Genomic DNA, 23,223 nt, shown 5'->3' on the forward strand with positions numbered 1-23,223 from the left:
AAACATGTGGCCAACTGCTGAAGACCGTTTAGATTACATGTAACAAGACCGTTGAGTTTTGTATCCTGTTTTTTTTCCCTTGTGTGGCTTTTTTTTGTATATGTGTATTTTTACGCATATGGGACCATGGCTAATTATGTTTACAATTATGGTAATTATTTTTTGGGTTAGGCCACAATTTACAGTAATGTCCCTAATACAGTAAAATATAACCTTTACTGCAAAACTGTTACTGACTCCTTTTTTGTCTAATCTACATTCCATATAGTACATTGTGTAGACAGTATGTTGCCAAAAATGAACACATTTGAAAAAAAAGTCCAAATGAAGCGGATTACAGTAAAAATGAACTGACTAAGAAAACAACAGATGTTACTGTAAAATGTCTGTTGTTTGCTGGGAGAGAGTAAAATATTACATGTAATACTGTTTCTGTATTGCCATCAAATGTTAGTTTTTTTACAGTGGTTATGCAGTGATTGACTATGTTCATCTCGAATAGAGAATCTATGCTAGTGTTTGAAAGAATTATTGGATACTGAACCAGGTTTGCTGTGTTTTAACAAAGTTCGTGTATAAAGAGAAAACTTTGTTTGCGTTGTGAAATGCAGAGATGGTATTTAGTTAAGAAAATGCGCTTTTGAACACGATATAAACTATTTGGCTATTTGTGTGAGGTAAATGTGTTGCTGTGTTTAGAGTTTTGAAAATGTATCACAAGTATTGGGAAAACACATTTTATCAGTTGTCAAAAACTGTATTAATTATTAATATATAGTTGTACAACACTTTATGAAAAATATTTACAAACTCCTTTATCCATGACAGTAAAATACAAAACAGAAAATAGATGGTGAAAAGTACAGGGGAATTAGGCTACTGTGTAAAATCATAAGGAAGTGCATAAAGAGACATAAAGAGACGCCACAGAAACCCGCCACAGAGATTAGAAATGACTAATGTTTCTGTACTGATTCCATACAGATATTTTCCATTGAATGGTTCCTGATATCGATATCACTCCAATATTTGTTTATTAAAAAGCTGTGTTTGAGTTGATTCAGTGAAACATACAATTGTTGCAGATTTTCTGTGTGTGTGTGAGCATATTATGTATTATATTTTACAGATATCATGCATGACAGATGTAAAGTCATGTAAAATACAAAAACATAAAAAAACATTACTTTTTTTCAGTACCACACAATATTTCTCTTAGTGATATTTATTGCTTTGGTCATCACCTGCACTGTGTTCACTCCAGCATGCACGAACACACACACGCATGCGTGCGCACACACACACACACACACACACACACACACACACACACACACACACACACACACACACACACACACACACACACACACAACACACACACACACACACACACACACACACACACTTTCTCTTTCCCTCTTTCTCCCTTCTCTCTTTTTCTTTCCGTCTCTCTCTCTCTCTTTCTCTGCTCAGTACAGCTACCTTACTCACTGAGTCCTTAATTTTACACCATAATCCATCTGCATTTGTTCCTCAGTAATAAAACGCTAATAATAACATTATAGCTGTTCATGTGAATTTCTGAGATAAAACTGTTGTTCTACCCAGTACACACCAAATATACACCAGACACAGAGCAGATAGACACAGGAGACTGCCTGTACTACGAGTCTCTTGTCAGTGGACCTCTGCCTAAAACCAAAAGAAAAGTCATCTGTTAATCACAACATCTCTCATCTGTTATTCTTTCTAGCCAAAATGGATGGGCAGAGTTAAAGTTATTCTCCAGCTTCCAAATCATATTTTAAAGTCCTCCTTAAAACTCTGAAGGCATGTGTCAAGCTCAGAAGTTTTTTATGTGGTCTGAATATACTAAAGTCATCATGAATTTATAGATGAGTGCTTTACTTGTTGGGATATTCAGTCTTTTCTCCAGCTGTTCCTGTCAGGTTTCTGCTGTTCTTTCTCCTTTATCTGATCTTCCTGAACATCATGGCCAATCTGGAAACAACTCCCACTGTTTATTAAAGAATAGATTAATAAATGAATCACTGTTGGACGAATCACTGTGAGTCCATGGCGGTGAACACTGTTTTGTCTGATTTAAACACTCTCACTAGAAAACAGATGCTCTGCTCCCCCACACTGAGTCATGATACATGCAAGAGCATAGATATCGGAATATAATCATCATGACAAACACTCTACAGGTAATCTCTACAGTTAAACTTCACAGGTAAACTTCACAGGTAAACTCTATAGTTAAACTCTACAGCGGTATATGACCTGTTCTCAAACTAACCCTGCTGTTATGCGGTCTGCTTAAACTAACCCGGGTGTTATCATATGACCTGTTTAAACTAATTCAGGTGTTATCATGTGACCTGCTTATAGTAACCCAGCTGTTATCATGTGACCTGTTTAAACTAACCCGACTGTTATCATGTGACCTGCTAAACCGAAGCCAGCTGTTATCACGTGACCTGTGGCGCACCGCTGCAAAGCACTGTTGTGCTATTTTCAGGCTGGATTGTGATGGTATCAGATTGGTTTCCTTAAATAATTTTCAACTGAAATCCAATCAGCATTTCTTGCTGATATTGGTCTGATTCCGATATGAGGAATCGCATCAGTGCCATCTCTAAAAGAGACACCAGAAACGAGCCAAAGAGACAGAGCCGAGTCCTAATGGTACCGTTACCCATGATTGTGTGGGCCTGCAGGTGTGTGCTGCCTGTGATGTCAGTTGCAGAAGGAGACAGAGGGAGGGAACATGTGAAGCCATGGGCCCCATCCACCCAGTCCTCCCAGCAGGGAGTGAAACACAGTGTGGGGAGCTCTGGTTTAGCCGCCTGCCGCTGTCTCTCACTCTCTTCTTCCATTTCTCATGCACTCTCTCTCTCTCCAATGATCCCTTGGAAATCCTTTACAGAGCATGCTTAGTGATGTCAGACTCTGAGAAATTCACAATGATTTTTGGTGGGGGGTGGGTACTCTCACTATAACATGGTGAACATATGAATGTAGAAAAAAAGACTGTGATATTTTTTTCAAGAGAGAAAAAGGAGAGAGAGGCAGTGGGAGAGTGTTAGAGAAAGACAGAAAGGTGCCAAAAGCACATTTGTAGAAATGTGTGTGTGTGTGTGTGTGTGTGTGTGTGTGTGTGTGTGTGTGTGTGTGTGTGTGTGTGTGTGTCACATTAGCAGAGAAAACAAGAAGTTGGATGAAAAAATGTATCTTTGAGTCTGTGTGTACACATACATAGTACACATTATGTAAATAATTTGTCTGTGTAAAGCAAGAGTTGTGGAGGGCTTGTTGGATTCATGAAAGTACCTACAGTAGTGTGTCTACAACAGGAACATCTGAGTGGTGCAGGTGTACACATGTGTAGCTAGCCTCTTTATCTCTCCCTACCTTACAAGCCTTCCTTCTCTCTATCCATCTCACTCTGATACTCTCTCAGTCCCTCTCTCTCTCTCTCTCTCTCTCTCTCTCTCTCTCTCTCTCTCTCTCTCTCTCTCTGTCACTTCCTCCCTCCCTCTCTCCTGAGTGTGAGCGTGCTACTACAGAGGCTGGGCTATTAATGCACCAGCATGGCCTCGATTCCCGCCCACGCCTAAATCAGAGGTTCTGCTGCAGCTGGGACAGTGTGTGTGTGTGTGTGTGTGTGTGTGTGTGTGAGAGAGAGAGAGAGAGAGAGAGAGAGAGAGAGCAAGAGGGAGAGTCAAAAAGAGAACATGGCCGCTTTTGTGTCATTGAGCTCATCATTTACCACAATGTTAGAGCCAAAATCACCACACACGTCTCAACATTTCCACATACTTCCCAACATTTCCACGTTTATAGGACAGCAACAGCCTCGGTCTGGAGGTCAATATGTGATGGTCCAGAGGAAACAGCCTGTGTGTTCCTGTGCACCATGGACCATTTTAATCCCGTGTGTGTGTGTGTGTGTGTGTGTGTGTGTGTGTGTGTATACACAGTATATGCCACCAGTACATGCCACCTCTACAAATATCAGGTTGTTCGCAGGGGCCACCACAGGCTTGCAATTTTATCAACATTACATTTTGCAAATACAAAATTTTGATTTAGCATTTTATATCTTGCTTGATGGTTTTCAACATTAGTGTGTGTTTTTGTGATCTTCATGGCACGCATGTGTTTTATAAGTTATACCATCACCCCAAAAGTGCTGCTCACAACACAAGTGCTATGTTGCATTTACATTCCACTGTTCTTCCCTCATCATGGGCAGCTGTATTTAAGCAGGAAATAAAAATGCAATTATGCTTAACAACTTCAGATAACTCAATCTGATCTTTCATTATGTTTCCACCTACTTCCATTACATGTTTACATTTTTATGCATTTTTACAAATGGTTAGCAATCAAACAAGCCAGCAGGATGTGTCTGAAAGCCAAGGTGACACAGAATTACGTCCAGGAAGAACAACACAAATCACAATGACAGTCTGGAACCTAGAGGGCCTGAGGAAGGCGTAATCACAGACAGGATTCACTGCTTCAGTTGTTAACAATAACACACAAAGTACATGTTAGACAGATTAGCTCAGTTACACATTAGGCAAGTGCACAGATTTCAGAGAGGAATTCAGACTCAGGAGTTCGGACAGGATTTCTTTGTCATATTGAAACTACAATCTCATTAATCAACACAACAAAACTTTATTTTTTAGAATAAAAAGCAACAAAGGCACAAAAACTAATAATTATTTTAAATGTTAAAATGAAAAAGGTTCCTGCTCTTTCTAAAGCATCACCAGATAAAGGCAGCAAGAAAGAACACAAAGAACGCCATTAGTTTGGTACACAACACTCTGTAATCTACTGCTAGAGAACATTATGCGTCTCACAATGTACATGTGAGTTTTACACACATAAACCATTATGTTTAAATACGGAACCACATCTGAAAGCTTAGTCTAAACCAGTTAAACCATTTGACTTATAGATCCAAAAGTTTATGGCAACTGCAGACAGTTATGAAATTAGCCAAGTTCAGATACATCTTGAACAAATCTACTCAATCATGTGTCAACCATGCTTAGAACGCAGTACACAGACGTTACCCTTGGAGCTAAATACATCAGCTAAGCTAACTCTCTCCACCCACCATCCCACATCTCATGACAATATGCGTATGCATGCGGACACTCATACGCACACCATGACATGATATCACACAAAGCCACATAGTATCGCACACTCCAACCAAAACCAGGACTATTATGATCAAGTGTTTATTGACACTGAAAGAATAGCACAGACTCTTTGCTCTCCTCCACTAGCTTAGCTTCCCCTTTCTTCCATCTCTGCTTCTCTCTCACTCTCTCTTACGGGCCAGTGACATTTGTCACTCAGCTTTGTCACCTTGTCTCCTGCACGCTGGCCAGTGCTCACCAGTCAGACTGCCCTGCTCAGTGTTAGCACGTCAGGACAACACTGCCATCAGCAAAATGGTGGGAATCAGAGAGCAACATCAGTTCCCTCTCCATTCCTCTCTCCCTCTCTCTTTCTCATTCTCTCAGTCTCTCCCCCTCCCTCTCCCTTTCTCTCCTCTCATTTTCATCCTTGTCATGAACACAGAACAACACAAAACCCAGGCGCTTGAAGTCCTCTTCATGATGCTACTACCTCTGTGCTAGTCTACCTCTGTGCTAGTAAAACCCTCCATGCTAGTAACACCCTTGCCAAGGACCAAAATGGTGGATGAATTCATGTTTTATTACCCTTTCTCTGCTGATTGCTGCCATTATTCCATTCTCACACCATACTGTCACTCAAAACACACACACACACACACACACACACACACACACACACACACACACACACACACACACGTCACAATCAGGATATTGCACACTGGTGCAGGGTGCTAACATGTTGACGTGCTAGCCTGCTAAGCTAATGCAAAACATTCTGATGGTGCTCAGGTGAGCAGTCCAACCTGTACTGGCCATGCTGGGACCCACCTGGCGCGATGTAGCCACACGGGGCGGTGGGGCCGATGTGGGGTGGAGCCAGGGGCGGGGCAAAGTGCTTATGCCGGCGGTAGTCCTTCTCGCTGCGGGCACGGACACGTTCGGAAGCCCATTCTGGCGCATCCGAACCGGGCCATGCCCGACGGAGATTACTGCTGCAGGACTTCTTCATTCTGGCCAACGAGGTCAGGTACCCGGGACCAGTGGGGTAGGAGGGTAAAGGAGGGGGTGGGAGGGTAACGGGGGAGGGGGGGGGGGGTGTTGACCTGATGCTTAGTCCTTCCCCCACATTGGCAGGGAACACCCTAGTCCTGGGATCAGACTAGATTCATCGTATAGGTTTCACGAGCACATGCATTCATACACACACTCACACACACACACACACTCTCTCTCTCACACATACACACACACATATACACATGCGCACGCTCACACGCAAACACACACACACACACACACACACGTACACACACACACACACACACACACACACACACACACACACACACACACACACACACACTACGGGTGAGACGCAGTAGCGGGAACAGGCGTGCTCACTACAGAGCTGCTGTTCGGCGGGGCAGGACCGTCTTTCAGGGCATCACTCTCGGCTTTAGCCGATCCGCCCGACCCGATGTTGAACATCCGGATGCACACGCCGCCAACGACACGTTATACTGATCCACAGCGCTTTGCCAGGGGGTTGGGGGGGGGGGGGGGGTCTGAGGCAGCACAGGGGAAATGTAAGATGGAGACAAGAAGACAGCAAGGATGAACAGATCGTGGAGGATGGAGAGATGAGGAGACAAACAGATTTAAGCAAGGTGCTTCAGAATGTAGGAATGGAGAGGAGTGAGGGAGAGTGGGAGAGAGGGAGGGAGGGAGAGAGAGAGGGAGGGAGGAGGAGGAGGGTAGGCCTGTGTGTCCAACAATAGCTTCCCTCAACGCGGCGGCTGTTTCACAGACAAGCTCGCGGCCGCACAAAAGGCCTTCCCAGAAAAAGCACCCCCCCCCCCAAAAAAAAAAAAAAGAAAAAGAAAGAAAATCGAGCAAGAGGAGAAAGGCGCGTGGCCTCGGAGGTGACCTCAACACGCTGGGGATCGTTGGGGATCGCTGTTCGTGGCCGAGGAAGCGTGAGGCGAGTGTCCTTCTCTCCAGCTCCGTCACCAGCCTGGAAAACGACGGCACCAGGGAGGTCCGAGCAGCTCGGCGAAGCTCTGTGTCTCAGAGCAAGGGGCCCGCGGGAAGATGGAGACAGGCGAGACGCTCCTCTTTTGTTCGGTAAATCCACACAGAAGGAGCACGCACATTCACTCACGCTGCCACAGTTCCCCTCCTCTCACTGCCTCTGTCGCTCCGCTGCTGCTGGGTCTGCTTCTGCCAGCACCTTCCGATAGGGTGTGTGTGTGTGTGTGTATGTGTATGTGTGGTGTGTGTGTGTGTGTGTGTGTGTGTGTGTGTGTGTAGTGTGTGTGTGGTGTGTGTGAGTGAGAGAGAGAGAAAGGGAGAGAGAGAGAGACAGAGCGAGAAAGGGAGTGCAAGTGTGTGTGTGCGAGGCTGGGGAGAGAGGGAGGGGGAGCAGGAGACTGAGCGATCAAGTGTGTGTGCACACGTCTGCCTGCCGCGAGAAAGAGAGGGAGGGAGAGAGAGAGGGAGAGAGAGAGAGACAGGAAAGGAGAGAGAGAAGGGGATGTGGAGGAAGAGAGGGGTAGAAAGACATATGAGAGCATGTTTCTGTGTCTGCAAGGTTGAGATGGAGACTTAGAGGAGAAAGGAAATGATAGCAGCTTCTAAAAGAGAGGGCAGGGAAACACAGATACTCCACAGCAGATGACCTGGAAACTGTTTATTCCAGAAAGATCAGAGGGATAGTGTTGACAGTGGCTGAAACGGTTTTTCATTAACCCCATCCTCTCTCCTCTCTATATTTTTCTTTCTTTCTGATCAGATGTGCATCTGGTAGAGGAAACAGGAAGATGTTTTGTGTTTTCTCTCTCAATTCTCTTACACTGCTTTACAGGGGACTTTTTCCAACTCCCCACCAGCACTCCCACCAGGTCCACCAGCACCACCTCCATGTGGTCCACCAGCACCACTTCCACCAGGTCCACCAGCACTACCTCCACCTGGCCCACCGGCACCTCCTCCCATGATCCACCAGCACCACCTCTATGTGGTCTACCAGCACGTCCTCCCCTGGTCCACCAGCATAAACTCCATGTAGTCCACTAGCATCACCTCCCAAGGTCCATCAGCACCACATCCCCCAATCCACCAGCACCATCTCCACCTGGTCCACCAGCACCACCTCCACCTGGTCCACCAACACCAACACCCCTGGTCCACCAACACCACCACCCCTGGTCGAAAAGCATTCTACACCTGCCAGGTTCTCTGTCTCACCAACCACAGTTCTCACGTGCTCACTGCATCACGGTGCTGTTCCTGAAAACATAAGTTTGTGAATGTAAAACTCCCATAAAACAGCCCTCGTACTCTGGCCCTAGACCAAGCCTATAGGAGAGCTGCCAATACAGAGTTCTGCCAACATGTTTTCACATACAGAGCAAAGGAAGAGAAAACAAGAGAGACCTTTAATAATTCTGCTGCTTTCGTTGTCTTTCGCAGTTTGCTTTTAGGTGTATGTTTTAAGTAACATATGGTTGACAGTAGTTTGTCCACAAGTGCCAAACCTTCCTTGCACCTTCTTGGTGTATAAGTAATATATATATACTGTACATAGTTAAATATATGGTGTGTGCTGGCTCAGATACCTATGGTGAACAGTGGCATCTATTTGAAATATACAAATATGAAATTAAATAAATATTGTAAACCATCCCAACGTGCTTTTCTGCAGTAACATGGTCCACAGCTCTACTCAAATGGACAGTGTGTGGATGAGATTAAGATCTCACTCATGCTCAGAATCAGTAGTCCTAACCAGCTCAGTCAGAAGTTCAGTGACAGAATTTAGCTTAGCTTGCTCAGAATTAAGTATCTAACTTATTAACTATTTAAATGGTTTCTAATATTCATGTGTTTTTCGAAGAATAACCTGTGAATCCATGTGTTATCTGTGATCAATGAAAATTACCTGTAATATTGTGACGATGGTGGGGTGAGCAACTAAAAAGGAAGCGATCACGCCAAGTCTCAGGGAAAAAGGATGGTTTAATGTGTGCAAACCAAAAACCCGTGCAATATCTCCAAATTAAGGATATAATGATCAGCGGTCAACTGGTACAAAGACAAGACATATATAGGCAAACAAACGACCCTCAGGTGAGACGGATCACGGGCTCCGCCCACCTGAGGGACGCACACGACGTCACAAACAGCCGCTGTGAACGGAGGCGACCGGTAGGGGGCCGCCTCACCGTGACAAATATATGTAAAAAGGAACGAAAAACCTTTAATCACTGGCTGTGGATTCAATACTTGGAGATTTTTTGTAGATTGAGTAATGTGGACTAAATATAAAAACGTTTTAGTCAAAAGCACCCTAGATAAATGAATGCCACTAAAGAAAAAGTTTAGGAAAAATGACACACGACGTACAAATGCTAAAGATGAAGTCATTTACAGATATTAGTTACTGTTGTTTTGAAAACTAAATACTTTTAAAGATTTTTGTGGAAAGGCCTTTTGTGGATCCAAAATGCTAAATGAGATGTGGTTTCGTGTGTTCAGTGCAAATACTGCAATGATATCAAAACACATCTGACCCACATTGTGACAATGCTAATGCTAATGCTAGCATCGCACAAGCCAGAAGGGCTGCCCGGCAGTGCAGTTCTGCAGAACCGCTTGGAAAGACGTGAAAAAACAGATGAAGCAGTGGTGATGTCATGCTGTTTAGGGTTAAGTTAAGGGGTGGGAGCTTGGGTTAGAGGGTGGAGGGGAGGGTCACCCTCTAACCCAAGGGGGTCACCCTTGCCCCGCCTCCTTCACAGTCCTTCCCCACATCTTTTGAACTGGCAATTAAGTTACAAAGAGTAAATCTGACACAAGTGCAGCCTCAGCCCCAAGACACCCGTATCTGGGTGCAAAGGTCAAGGAGCAACATTAGTGGTGCATAAAAATCCACTCAGGCTGGGGGGGGTCAATCCAACTTTAATTCAGCTCAGTTGGAAGATGGAGTCTGGGGTGCGCAATGCTGTTCCAGGGATGAACATTAGGGGGTGGTACGCTGATCCTGCAGTAATGCAAGTGTTGAACCAAAGAACACAGACAGACAGCTCTGAAAGGAACAAACAGAGTTGTTTCTGTGCCGCCCCATGAAGATGTTTCGGCTAAAGAGAAAAACTGCATATGGCTTCCCAATCTCGACCAAGAGCCTTTCAGCACACAGGAGGTCCTTGTGCTGTTTGTCTGTTTCTTTCTTTCACTTCTCACCTTTAACCTTTCAGAATGTTTTGTACGACATCTCAGTTTTAGGATTTTTCAAGCAACAAGCTCTCCAAGGAAGACGCAATGAATAATCTTTCCTGTAGGCCTAATTTGAGGAAGGTTTGTGTGAGCCCCCTCCTCATTAAACGGACTAGCCCCAGTACTGAAGAACAACACGGGACACTGATGCGTTCTTCAAACATCTCTGTCTGTGAGGAGCTGGTGAAAGATCTCCTGGCATTTCCTCTGGGGAAGAGACCTGTATCCTTCACTGGCACCCACACATAACAACTGCATGTGAAAAGCCAGCCCAGCTCCTCATCTCTCTGTGACAGGCTGCAGAAGTAATGTCAATACAGTATAATATCAACTTCAATGTCCAACTATTCCACACAGTCTACAGATAAAGCAACATAATGTTGTCAGTTATGTTTGCAGGTGGCCACGATCTGCAGTCTAACAAATAAATAAATATATTATGATTACTATGGCTTAAATATACCAGTTTTGATCTGTTGTTAGAATATGGTGAAGTGTCACAGTTTCAGAGATCCAGGTGTACGTTAAGAGGACTCACTTAATGGGTGATGACATACACAATAGTTGTACATTAAGGGAACTGGCTTACTCAATGATGTCATACAAAAAATGTTAATTTTGAGGCCACTCACTTACTTGATGATGTCATAGACAATAGGTGTACTTTTCTGGGTACTCGCTTACTCGATGTCATACACAGCAAGTGTGCTTCATGGGCACTCACTAATGATGTCATACACAATAGGTGTATGTTATGAGCACTCACTTGCTCAGCGATGTCATACACAATATGTGTTTTTTATGAGTACTCGGTGATGTCATACATAATAGGTGTACTTTATGGGCACGTGCTTACTTGGTGATGTCATAAACAATAGGGGTACTTTATGAGCACTCGGTTACTCTGTGACGTCACAATAGAGCTGCCGTACACAGTGGCCCTAAAAAATGAAGTCCCAGTGTGCCTGGATGCAGGCAGCACTACTATGACCTCTACTGGTCTGCATGTGGTACTGTGATCCCGATTTCAGCAAAAAAGTAATAAAGGTGAACAGTGCAGATGCACACACTCCCAATCACAGGTCATATCAATGATTTAAGTCTCATAATGCCCAAAACAACATAGATTTATTATCCTCCTCCTTTCTGAACCCTGTGAGAGTGTGTGTGGGTATGTGCACACGTTTGTGTATGCGTGTGTGTGTGTATGTGTGTTGGGGGTTGGGGGGGGGGGGGGGGGGGTCAGTTTTGACAGACAAGAGTCCTGTTCATCTGTCAGCTCTTGAGATTTCTATAACAAGAAAACTGCACATCAGTACCACTGCACATGGAATAAAAACTACTCTGGTACCCATTCAAAATGGCCTCTTTAGGCAGGACACTAGGGCATGAGTCCCATGTAGAGTTCACTTCAGCAAGGGGACTAAGGTATGATTCCCGTAGCAGTGTGCACTACAGTGAGGGAGCCAGGGCTGAATTCCACTTCAGAGTAGACAGTCTTTTTAGAAGATTTATTTTAAGAAGCAGGTGTCAGGTTGATGCCATCCCTCCATCTCTCTTTGCCTCTGGCACACACTACTGCAGCCGAACAGGGAGAAAGAGTGAGAAAGAGAGAGAATGCCAGAGACAGACAGAGAGAAAGAAGGCGAGAAAGATAGCGAGAGAGAGATGGCAAGGCAGTGAACAGAAGTGAGAGGAGGAGGGTCCACAGAATGGATAGCCTTGCTCGCTCACTTCATTCATACATAAAACGGGGGAGGGAGGGACCAAAAAAAAGATGGCAGCCATCTTATTCCTGAGCTGCAACAGCAGCCGTAACCATGGTAACGTGCACCAATGAACTCACTGGCTCTGCAGCAGAGCAGCTGCCGAAGGTGAATGGAGGAGAAATTGTGTGTGTGTGTGTGTGTGTGTGTGTGTGTGTGTGTGTGTGTGTGTGCATGCACGTGTGTGAGGGTGCACACGTGTGCGTGTGTGTGTCTGTGCGTGGGGAGGTGTGGCCTTCTACACACCATCCTACTGCAGTCTTGCCATTCAGTCACAAACGCTGCAACCATTCACACACATGAATCCAAGCACCCAGGTAGATTACAGGAAGATTAAACAGTCTTTGTTTCTATTAATCCATGACCCTGTACTGAAGCATCTAGCAGCTGAAGGACAAACATATCAAGGCTTCAATTTTAATCCTTCAATTTAAATTTTTATTTTAATTTCTCCTTCATTCTTTGTTAAAAGACTGAAGAGCTCTTTTCTATTCTGTATACCCTAACTGGGAATGATAGTTGTACTTGCTAAATGACAGCTGAAGTAGCCATGGTAGAGTAAAGAGGAAATCAAAGTTGTTACCAAACCCCTGCCTAGGGCACTAAAGGCCACAAGAGAGGAGATATGCACAATTAACTCTAACACACACCTTTACAAGCAGACACCATGTGTAACCCTGAATGCCTGTTTGTCAGTTCAGACATCTAAAGATGCTGGACTAAACTTGTTTGGTTGTTTATTTGTCTGTGTTGCGTAGCTGAGACATGTTGTGAATGCGGCCTTTTCTCTGTTGGGTTATCAATTTTCAATTCTCCTTGGTCATATGGGTTCATTCTGCATAACCCAGTTTCATCATTATCTTTTACATTCTATACCCAGCTTTGCTGAATGTGAATACATGCAAAAAGAGCATGTTTTTATTGTGACAGGGTGCTTTTATGATTTATGAAATTCCACTAGGTAAAACAAACCTGTAATAAAAGTAATACCTTCATCATTTTAAATCCCTATTTTGTTATTTAGTAGACCTGGCACTATGCTTACAACCAGCTAATGGCCGGTAGCATTCACTATTAACAACCAATTACACTGCATTATAGTGCTTTAATCTTAAAATGATTTTAGGGTATATGTACACAGTTCTCAAAAAAAAAACAGCAAAAGCTCATCTGAACTGTGCATTCTCAGTGCTTAAAGTAGGAAGGACAAATACACCATGATAGGGAATAACAAATAAGATACTACTGCAGCTGGTGTCACCCTCCTAACCAGCAGATGGCAGCAGAGCACTGAGGCACCTCAGAATTACAAGAGCGTGTGATGCTTCAGTCCCCTATTCTTTAAAGATGGTAAACCAATCTTTGTTCATCTGATATTTCATCTGATTTTTACTTCATTAACTACAAATGAATGAGTTAAGCTCTTATTGAGACTTTAAAGTACATCCAAATTGACCAAAGTCAAAGTCCACCAAGTGCTACTTTATGTATTCAATGTATTCTTACACAAATACAAGTTAAAGCACTGATAACTGCATAGAGCACATAACGAAATAAAAAAACATATAACAGTCATGGAGGACAGGGTGGTGGATGTTGAAGTTTAAACTTCAAAACCATATGGAAGTCATGATAACAGATTGTCACAACAAATACCATTTATATAAAAAGTGAAGATGCCACAACTCTGTTGCAATCAATTTTATATAAGGTGACAGATAGTGGCTCCACAATCATTTATCTATATTTCATAAATCAAGAAAAACATTCAGTATTTATTCAAGCATGTGCTTTTTATTCTCGATCATATGTCACATTCAATAAGGACCTTTAGGTTTAGCCTCATCTCTGCCCAAGAGTGTGAGGGCGGGCTCTGAGGCCCAGTCTGAGGAGGGTGGTAGTGGGTATCAGGGCTTGATCATCGTGCCTGGAAGCTCACTAATCCAAGCTAGAATACTCTGAACCCAGGAGCTCTCGTTAAGAGTAGCAGCCTATTAAACAAGCCCCAAACAGCACTGTGTTAACAGACCTTTATTTCCACAAGTCTGGTCCCATCAGTCACACCAGTCCACCACTTGATCAAAAACAAACATACAAAACAGATGGCACAGTGTAGCATGGGATTCATCAGGGTGCTTAAGAGACAGCAGCTATATGTATTCAGGCTTTATTCTATATATGAACATATTCAGCCCTTATTCTGTATATGAACATATTGAGCCTTTATTCTGTAGTGCTAGGGTATCCCAAATCCCTCATCTATCACTTGGTTCTGTAGATTCTCTTTCAATGTGTCAGCTATGCTGAATCAGCATTTCATGGTGTAGCCTGAATATTTGACCATTTAAATATATGAGAAGACTGAAGGAGCATAAACATGAGATTTAAAAAATCTGTTAATTTGCCAACCAAACCTATTAACTGTCAAAAATGCTTATATTCTGGTGGAGACCAAGAGGCTCTGCAACTAGCCATGAGGGTTATAATTGGTTTCCACACTGCCAAAGGCTTCATATTACTAAAACTAACCTGACATACATACATGAAGTCTATTATCTTTATCGCTGTAATTTAGCTCTTTCAGAGAGCTCAATAAATGGAGGGAAAATGTTCAAGTGTGGACTTGTAAGGATGTAAAAACTGTTCAGAACTCAAAAACCATCTGATGCCACATTAGAGATGCATCAGCAGTTCAGACAGCAGCACCTGCATTTGGTCAATATGCAAACATCACAAACATCCCAAATGCACAATACAGTATATTGACTGATGTTAATTTTCACTGGTGTCAGCATGTCATATGGCAGAATTCAGACATATAATGGACATTGTGACAACTACATAGGACGATGGGCAATATGTGACTGAGAATATATGTGACTGTTTACAACATGTGGCAAAGGACTGCAGCCTTATATATACATGGACTAATACACGCCTCAAAACTGCAGTCGAATAGGGCGAATTTCACTTAGAGAACAAGTGAAAGCACTTTTCAGAGGACCTGTGTGTGTGTGTGTGTGTGTGTGTGTGTGTGTGTGTGTGTGTGTGTGCGTGTGCGTGTGTGTGTGTGCGTGTGCGTGTGCATGTGCGTGTGTGTGTGTGTGTGTGTGTGTGTGTGTGTACACCAAAAGGTGAGGAGTGCAGGTTCAGCTGCAGGCTACAGGAGAGAGGGAGAGAGCCAGCCCTAAACAAGAGATCACAGGATTCATTCTCACATCTCGTGGGGTACAGATCAAAGACACAGCTGGCCTTTCCACAGGCATAATCAATCAAGCACCCATCTACGTAATAAAGAAGAACCAGGTGTATGCTGACATGCCAAAAGCACAGCAGTGATCTTACACCTGATTTGAGAAAGAATGGGCTTTTCTGCTATACTTATGATGGATAGGAACTGGCTATCTAATTGAAATAGCTGCCTAATTGAACTTGCTGTCTATGGTGAATAAGGTTTGTGTCAGCTCCATAGTACTGGGCATGTTCATCTAACTTTGGTAACATTTTTTATCTCATCCCTCATCCTTCATCCCTCACTGAATAAAATGATCTGCTGTCACAGTGAAATGTGCAGACCTACACAGTGCTCTTTCTCACACGCCACTCGCCGTGTGGGAGACGTCCAGAAACACCCTGCAGTTTCAAAGTGGATGGAGACAGCGGTGAACAGGAGACAGACAGGAGAGAGGACATGTTTGGTGAGGTGAGGTCCGCAGGGTGGTCACTACAGGGCACAAAACTGTCCAGGGTGTTTTGGTAATCGATGTGTGTAATGTGTTATCCAATGACACGGGTTTGGGGGGGGGGGGGGGGGGGGGGGGTTGGCAGAGGAAGGAATGTCACCAAATTCCAGCCGTTCGGCGAGCGTGACTGAGTGAGCACAGGGTGGAGTACTTGCACAGACAAGCCGTTGAGGTGGAGTGGAGGGGGACAGGGCAAGCAAGCAGGAGCACAAAGGAGGACCAGAGAACCCCTTGGAGGACGAGGGAGCACCAGGAACCACCATTCCTTACTACTGTGTGTGTGTGTGTGTGTGTGTGTGTGTGTGTGTGAGCATGTGTGTGTGTGTGTGTGTGTGTGTGTGTGTGTGTGTGTGTGTGTGTGTGTGTGTGTGTGTGTGTGAGCATGTGTGTGTGTGTGTGTGTAAGTGTGTGTGTAATTGTGGGCTTCAGATTTATGGCATGGTGCTGACAGACACCCCCCACCCCACTCGCTCCGCCAAATATGCGTCGTACACACCAGGGAGGACATGCAGTATTTCATTTCTATTTCTGTTTTTCTACGAGACTAGCATGATTTATTACCAATCTTTTTTTAATACACGTGCACACACACACATACATACACTCACACACACCTGGCTGGTAACTCACAGGTAACTTACCTTAATGACACATCTTAGAAACAACCAGAGGGTGATTGTGGAAGAGCAGGTGAAGGCAACCATAGTAATTCAAACCTCATTACTCACTTACTGCTAAGACTAAAGCAACATAGTTATTTCCACAATACAGTACATCCCCACACATTTCATAATGGAATACTGGAATATTCATATATATATATATGAATATATATATATATATATATATATATATATATATATATATATATATATATATATATATATATATATATATATATATATATGTGTGTGTGTGTGTGTGTGTACCTACAAGATCTAATGACACTAACGATATTTTCAGATATTTAAGACTAATTATTTTACTAAAACCAGGATGTCAGTGAAAACTTTGACACTACAGGTGAATTTCAACCATTAGATTTTTATATTAATTCCTGTGAAAGAGAAATTGGTAACAGAACATTTAACAAACCTGCTAGAAAACTTAATCTACCTAAGGAAGAAAACTCTGCCTTTAAAAATGTCAACAAAAGGAGTGACATTGTTATTAAACCAGCTGATAAAGATGGAGCTGTTGTTGTCTGGAGAAAAGACCTTTATAAGGAGGAAGCAATCGACCAGCTTCCTGACACCACATTTTATATTCAGAACATATATAACATGATATAACAGATATAACAGAACATATAACATGATATCACTCCTCAGATATAGTCTTCTATTCAGGCCACTATTAATCATGCAATTTCAGCAGGAGACCTCCGTGACTCTGCTCACAATCTTATTGTAGATATCCTCGTTGCAGCTGTTTCTATCTTCTCGCAAAAATTCATAAGGAAAATAATCCTGGATGTCCCACTGCATCTGCTTGTTCTTGCCCTACAGAAATTATATCCCAGCTCCTGGATGGCATTTTCAACCTATTGTTTAATCCTTATGTACATATGTTTCTTTCTACATATCCTTGAACATTTGAAAGGACTAACGCTACCCGCCAACTCCTGATGAAGATGGTTTGAGAGCTTTATAACATTTTCTTGATGCAAGATCCAAGATGATTATTTTAAAACTAGCAGAACTTGTGTTGAATCTGAACTGCTTCACAAATAAGAGTCATTATGGGAGCTGAAATGGCTCAATCTTATGCCAAACTGTTTGTTGGATTTGTTGAGAAACATTTTTGAGCTACACACTGGACTTGTACCCTTACAAATGTTTGAGATACATTGATGACATTTTTTGGTATTGCTACATGCACATTACAAGAGCTCCATCTGTTCATTTCTTTGTTCTCATAAAGCATAAAGAGAACCTGAACCCTTTTTGGAGGTTTCAGTGATTTTGACTAATTCCTGTTTAAATACAGCCATTGTAAACCTACAGACTCTCATTCTTATCTACAATACAATTCTTCCCATTCAAAGGCCTGCAAAACTCCTCACCCACAACTACTCAGAATTAAGTAGTGACAACAAAGACTTCCCCCAGAAAAGTATTGAAATGCATCAACATTTTCAAAACTGTGGTTTTTCTAAGGAAGTCATAGATGCTGCATTTGCTCACATTTTACCTATTCAGAGAGTGGACGCACTTTAAACAATCTACTGAGACAACAAGAATTTCTTTGGTGCTGACTTATCATCCCACTAATAAAACAGTGGCTAATATTATACTGAAACACTTCAGGATCCTCCAGGATGATGTACAGACTACATCCCTTTTTAAGGATCCACTAATTTCTTATAGATGAGACAAGAACATTAAATACATGCTAATCAAGAATGAATTAACCATTCAGATTCCAATAGTGGTACTGTACCACTAATCTAGATATGCCATGTGTAAATTTATTAACACAACCACTATAAAAACTGGCACAAAAGGATCAGTTGTCATCAGTCTTTCATCCTCATGCAACAAAGTAGGAGTTGTCTAATGCAAGAGACATAATCAGCATTACATTGGAGAAACCAAGAGAAGACTTGCTGATCGGTTTGTTGAACACCTTCCGACCATCTGGATTAAGGATATGTCATTTCTAATGTCAAAACATTTTAATACCATTGGACACTGAATTAACGACATATCTGTTTGCCAGCTGTTCCTATGCCAGCAACGAAGTTGGGAAATTCAAAGAAAAAGAAACTTTAGAACCCTGTGGAATGAATGTGATCTACATTTTCATATATATATAAATGTGCCATATTTTGTCAATTGTGATTTTTCACTGCAATCGAAATTTGTCCTCCGCTTTTTACCCATCTGTGCACACGTGTGTGTGTGTGTGTGTGTGTGTGTGTGTGTGTGTGTGTGTGCAAACCAGCATTATCTGTGGTAAGCAGTAGTGGTTTTTGCAATGAGATTGCTGACACTACATAGATGTTTACACTCGGCTATGTTAGTAAACACAGGGCTGCATTGGTTGTGTTCCAGCACCTTCTGACAGGGGTTCGAAAGCAAAGAGCTGCATAACTTCTCTCAGCGGTGCTGATTGGCTGTTCCTCACTCTGTTTCCCTCCATTCTCTCCTGGCAGCTCTCCTCCCTTTCCTGCTATTGACGGCAGGGCTGTGTCCACCTGGCTCTTGGTCAACCCTACTTCCCTTTCCTGTCTGGACTTCCAGTGTGTTCCTTCCTCCTACCCCCCATCCTGTGCCAGGTTTGTTCAGAGCAGAGACACGTTCACCATGATCCTGCACACCCAACACCAGCAGGGCCATGGATATCACTGGGCCAAGGGAATCTACAGCTCCATAATCACAGACGCCGTTAAGCGTGGCCACCATCAGTCACAGACGGTGTTGAGCGTAATGTCAGACAGACACAAAGACTGTTGAGCATGCCCCTGGTCAGACACAGATGCTGTTAATTGCACCGGCAGACATACCCAGACACTGTTAAGTACGACCACAGTCAGACAATGACTGTTAATCCCCCTCAAGTCAGACACAAATGGTGTTAAGCTCCCCCTAGTCAGACACAGATGCCATTAAGCATGGCCACAGTCAGACACAATCACTATTAATTAAGCATGCCCACAGTCAGACACAGACGGCATTAAGTGTGGCCAGTCAGGCACAATCGCCATTAGGCATGGCCACAGTCAGACTTAGAGAGTTTTACATCTAAACTGATAGTTTTGAAAGTGAATAAAAGAATAGGAATGGCCAAATGTTTTCACCTCAGGAAGTTAACCTTAACCATGTTACCTTAACCAAAAAAACAAACCTTAACCATGTGGTCTCCTTTTTTGATCCACACGTGAGGTCAGCTCAGAATGTCTCAAGCAATAACTCAAGCAAAAATGAACTTTTATGAACATGAAGCCCTGTTCAGATCTTCAGTTGCTCTGCAGAATCACAGTAGCCTCTGTTTGTGTGTGGTCATTGTTCAGAAGCCTCCTTAAATGCCTGATTTGTGACCTCTCTCGAAACCTAAAACCTGGCAGCATGTGAAGCCTTCTCCTCAGCACAAAGACCACATGAGCTTCTCACCTGCACGTCTGCAGGAACCCATCGATCCTGTCTGTGAACGTCTCAGTTTTCCACTGATTTAATGAGATAATGACACACTGCTCAAGACTTTCACGCTGAATAGGTATTGGATGAAAAATGTGAGTTCAGTTGAACAACTGTATTCAGCCCAAAACCCCCAAATTCTGCAAGGCCATGTTAGAGTAAGTAAGTTATCTGAGTTTTCCAACATGAACTTTTCATATAGCTAAAAGTAGACAAGTAGACACATGGCATGGTAGCTGTCTGACAGTTTAATCTTCAAATGCGAAATTACATATAATTATCTTAAATTTTCAGGAAAAGGAAATCACTCCTATTGATGATGCCCTTTTGACTATGACTATCAAGCAGCATAACCTTTTAAAGTGAATTACACTATGCAACTCAGTCATTATTTACTTCATTTCAAAAGCACGGAACAAACATCTCCAACTCCATTTTTCCAACAACAATCTCCAGCAGAGATCACTTCAAAGACTCTAAACTGGGCCGTCTGTCTGATTCAGCAGACAGCTCTTCTATTTGTAGCCATGCCAGCCACAGTTCAGCTGGGTTCAGCTGTTCTCCCTGCATCTGTGTGAGTTGTGTTCGAACGGCTTTTACTGTGAGGAGAAGATCACCACTCAAACTCTTCCTCAACTTGGCGGAACTCAACTCAACTCTGCTTGTTCATGTTCATTGAACTCACATGCTCACTGTAATCACATTGTCTACACACACACGCACGCACGCACGCACGCACGCACGCACACACACACACACACACACACACACACACACACACACACACACACACACACACAGGGTACAAGTTTAGCTACTAAAACATTCTGGGTGGCATGATGTATACATGTGTGTATGGTGTGAGTGTATGTGTGCATGTATGAATACATGTGTTAGAGTGTTTTGTGTGTTTGTATTGCTTGAATTCTGGGTCCTTATGAATGAGTCCTTATTAACCCAGCTCTCTATAATACCCTTCCAACAGTCCTTATTAACCCAGCTCTCTATAATATCCTTCCCACAGTCCAAACAGACCAACAACTCCTGTATACAGATAACCTCTGACCCAAGACACAACCAAGGACCAAGGATAGCTATTACTGGAGGGCAAATACACACCTGTACACACACTCAATACACAAATACCCACACAAACAGGCAGGTTTAGCATGTGTGCACTTCCTGGAACATTATTCCTTATTGATTATTACTCCTTATTAGTCCTACACGATTCCTCTGCATTACTCATTATTATTATATTTACAAATCATACAAACACCAACAGATATCAGAAATTGGAACTGCCTGTAAAACAGCCAGATTAAAAGACCTTAAAAGCCGAATAAAAAGGTGTGAATGGGAAAGAACATCATAGAGACTGTCATAAACAAAATGCACCAGCTGACTGTTCACACTGAACTGATGTCCAAGTTTGCTGGAATGTGCTGGCTTTTTTTGGTGGGTAAGGAAGGGTCTCTTTTTAGAGCACAGATAAAAACAGGTTTTTCAATTCATATTAAAGTCATATGAATTGGGTAGAACCAGAGCAGTAGAACCAGACCAAACTTAATAAATTTCACTTATGAATTGCGGGTGTAAAACATAAGTTTAAAAAATGCCTTGATTCAAATCTCCATAACAACAAGAGGAAAAACTGACATTTTCTGTTTTGAATCAAAAGAGGATGAAATTGGCTCCAAAAATAACTCGGTGGTCTTTTCAGGTCCACTGGGTTACTGTGCCAAATGTAGGTTTTGATATATTGAAAACAACACAGAGTACTACAGAGTACCAGAAACTACAGAATACCAGAATACCACAGACCACCACAGAGTACCAGAGTTGGTAATGGTCTGGGGTGATGGTCTGGAGAGGGGGGTCTGGTGGGGAGGTAGGTCTGGAGAGGGGGGTCTGGAGAGGGGGGTCTGGGTAGGTGGGTCTGGGGAGGTGGGTCTGGAGAGGTGGGTCTGGGGAGATGGGTCTGGGGAGATGGGTCTGGGGAGGGGGGTCTGGGGAGGTGGGTCTGGGGAGGTGGGTCTGGAGAGGGGGGTCTGGGTGAAAACTCCACAAATTCTTCATATTTCAAGTGTCAGATTAGCACAGTCTCAAAGTGGAATGTGATGAGCACAGAGCACATTTATGGTTGACAGGCAAGAATATATATTTTTAACTTTCTGAAATTAACTTATTGACCAAAACTAAACATGACATAGACATGGACAATCTTTTACAATCACAATCACTGAAGAGGGTGGCATTTTGAAGTAAAACCTGCTCCAAACAGATCGCCTAGTACAGGACAAAAGATTTAAAACTTCCCTCTTAAAGCATTCAACAGCTAATCCATCCCTGGACCTATTCACAGCAGATAACCTGAACACACACGCACACACACACACACACACACACACACACACACACACACGCACGCACACACACACACACACACACACACACACACACACACACACACACACACACACACACGCACGCATGCACACACACACACGCACACACACACACACACACACACACACACACACACACACACGCACACACACACGCACACACACATACATCTCCCAACCCTCACCACATTCCAGCACACTTCACTCAGGAGCAGTGAAGGGTGGAGGTGGAGAAGGTGACCCAGGCAATGCATGTAGAGGAGATCCATGCCTGCTTATCGCTTATGGGAGGCCCCATTTCACCAGTTTCTCACCCTTGAAACCACTCTGTTTGTCCAGCACATATTAACACTCTGCTGACCGAGCACTGAACCTGAAGGAAAACAATGAAAGATACTTGCATCATAAATGTTCAGTACAATGTAACTTAAGAACCAGGACTGCAAAAACATTAAATACCTTACTATCAAATTAACTAAATGTGTATTAAATTTCAAGTGTTCCACTGTACACTGAAACATTCCGTAAAGCTTACAGAATAGCACTTATCACGCCGTAGCCCTGGGTGTAGGACAAAAGATCAGGCAGAATGTTCTGCAGAATCTATTTCCTGGCACACACCAAGATTTACAGCCACGTGGTTGAGAGGCAAGACTAGTCAGTGATAGCCAAGCACCACACAGGGACAGTGTTAGAGCTTGTCTGTGGAACTTCTG

At 43.1% G+C, this 23,223-nt stretch overlaps 1 protein-coding gene across 3 annotated transcripts in view; it reads right to left on the reverse strand.

The window, feature by feature from the left end:
- The window catches only part of stox2a (storkhead box 2a), a 61,211-nt gene that overhangs the window by 35,180 nt on the left and 2,808 nt on the right, over positions 1 to 23,223 (reverse strand). The window contains exon 1 of one of the 3 annotated variants that reach the window (XM_076989527.1): positions 6,006 to 6,250. The exons of the other annotated variants lie outside the window; for them this stretch is intronic. Within the exon in view, the coding sequence (XP_076845642.1) occupies positions 6,006 to 6,186 (181 nt within the window). The 5' untranslated portion in view covers positions 6,187 to 6,250. Of the gene's footprint in view, positions 1 to 6,005; positions 6,251 to 23,223 lie in introns of those variants that run through there. 3 annotated transcript variants of the gene reach the window in all.

The sequence above is a fragment of the Brachyhypopomus gauderio genome, unplaced genomic scaffold (genome assembly GCF_052324685.1).
Source record: "Brachyhypopomus gauderio isolate BG-103 unplaced genomic scaffold, BGAUD_0.2 sc68, whole genome shotgun sequence".
Lineage (NCBI taxonomy): Eukaryota > Metazoa > Chordata > Actinopteri > Gymnotiformes > Hypopomidae > Brachyhypopomus > Brachyhypopomus gauderio.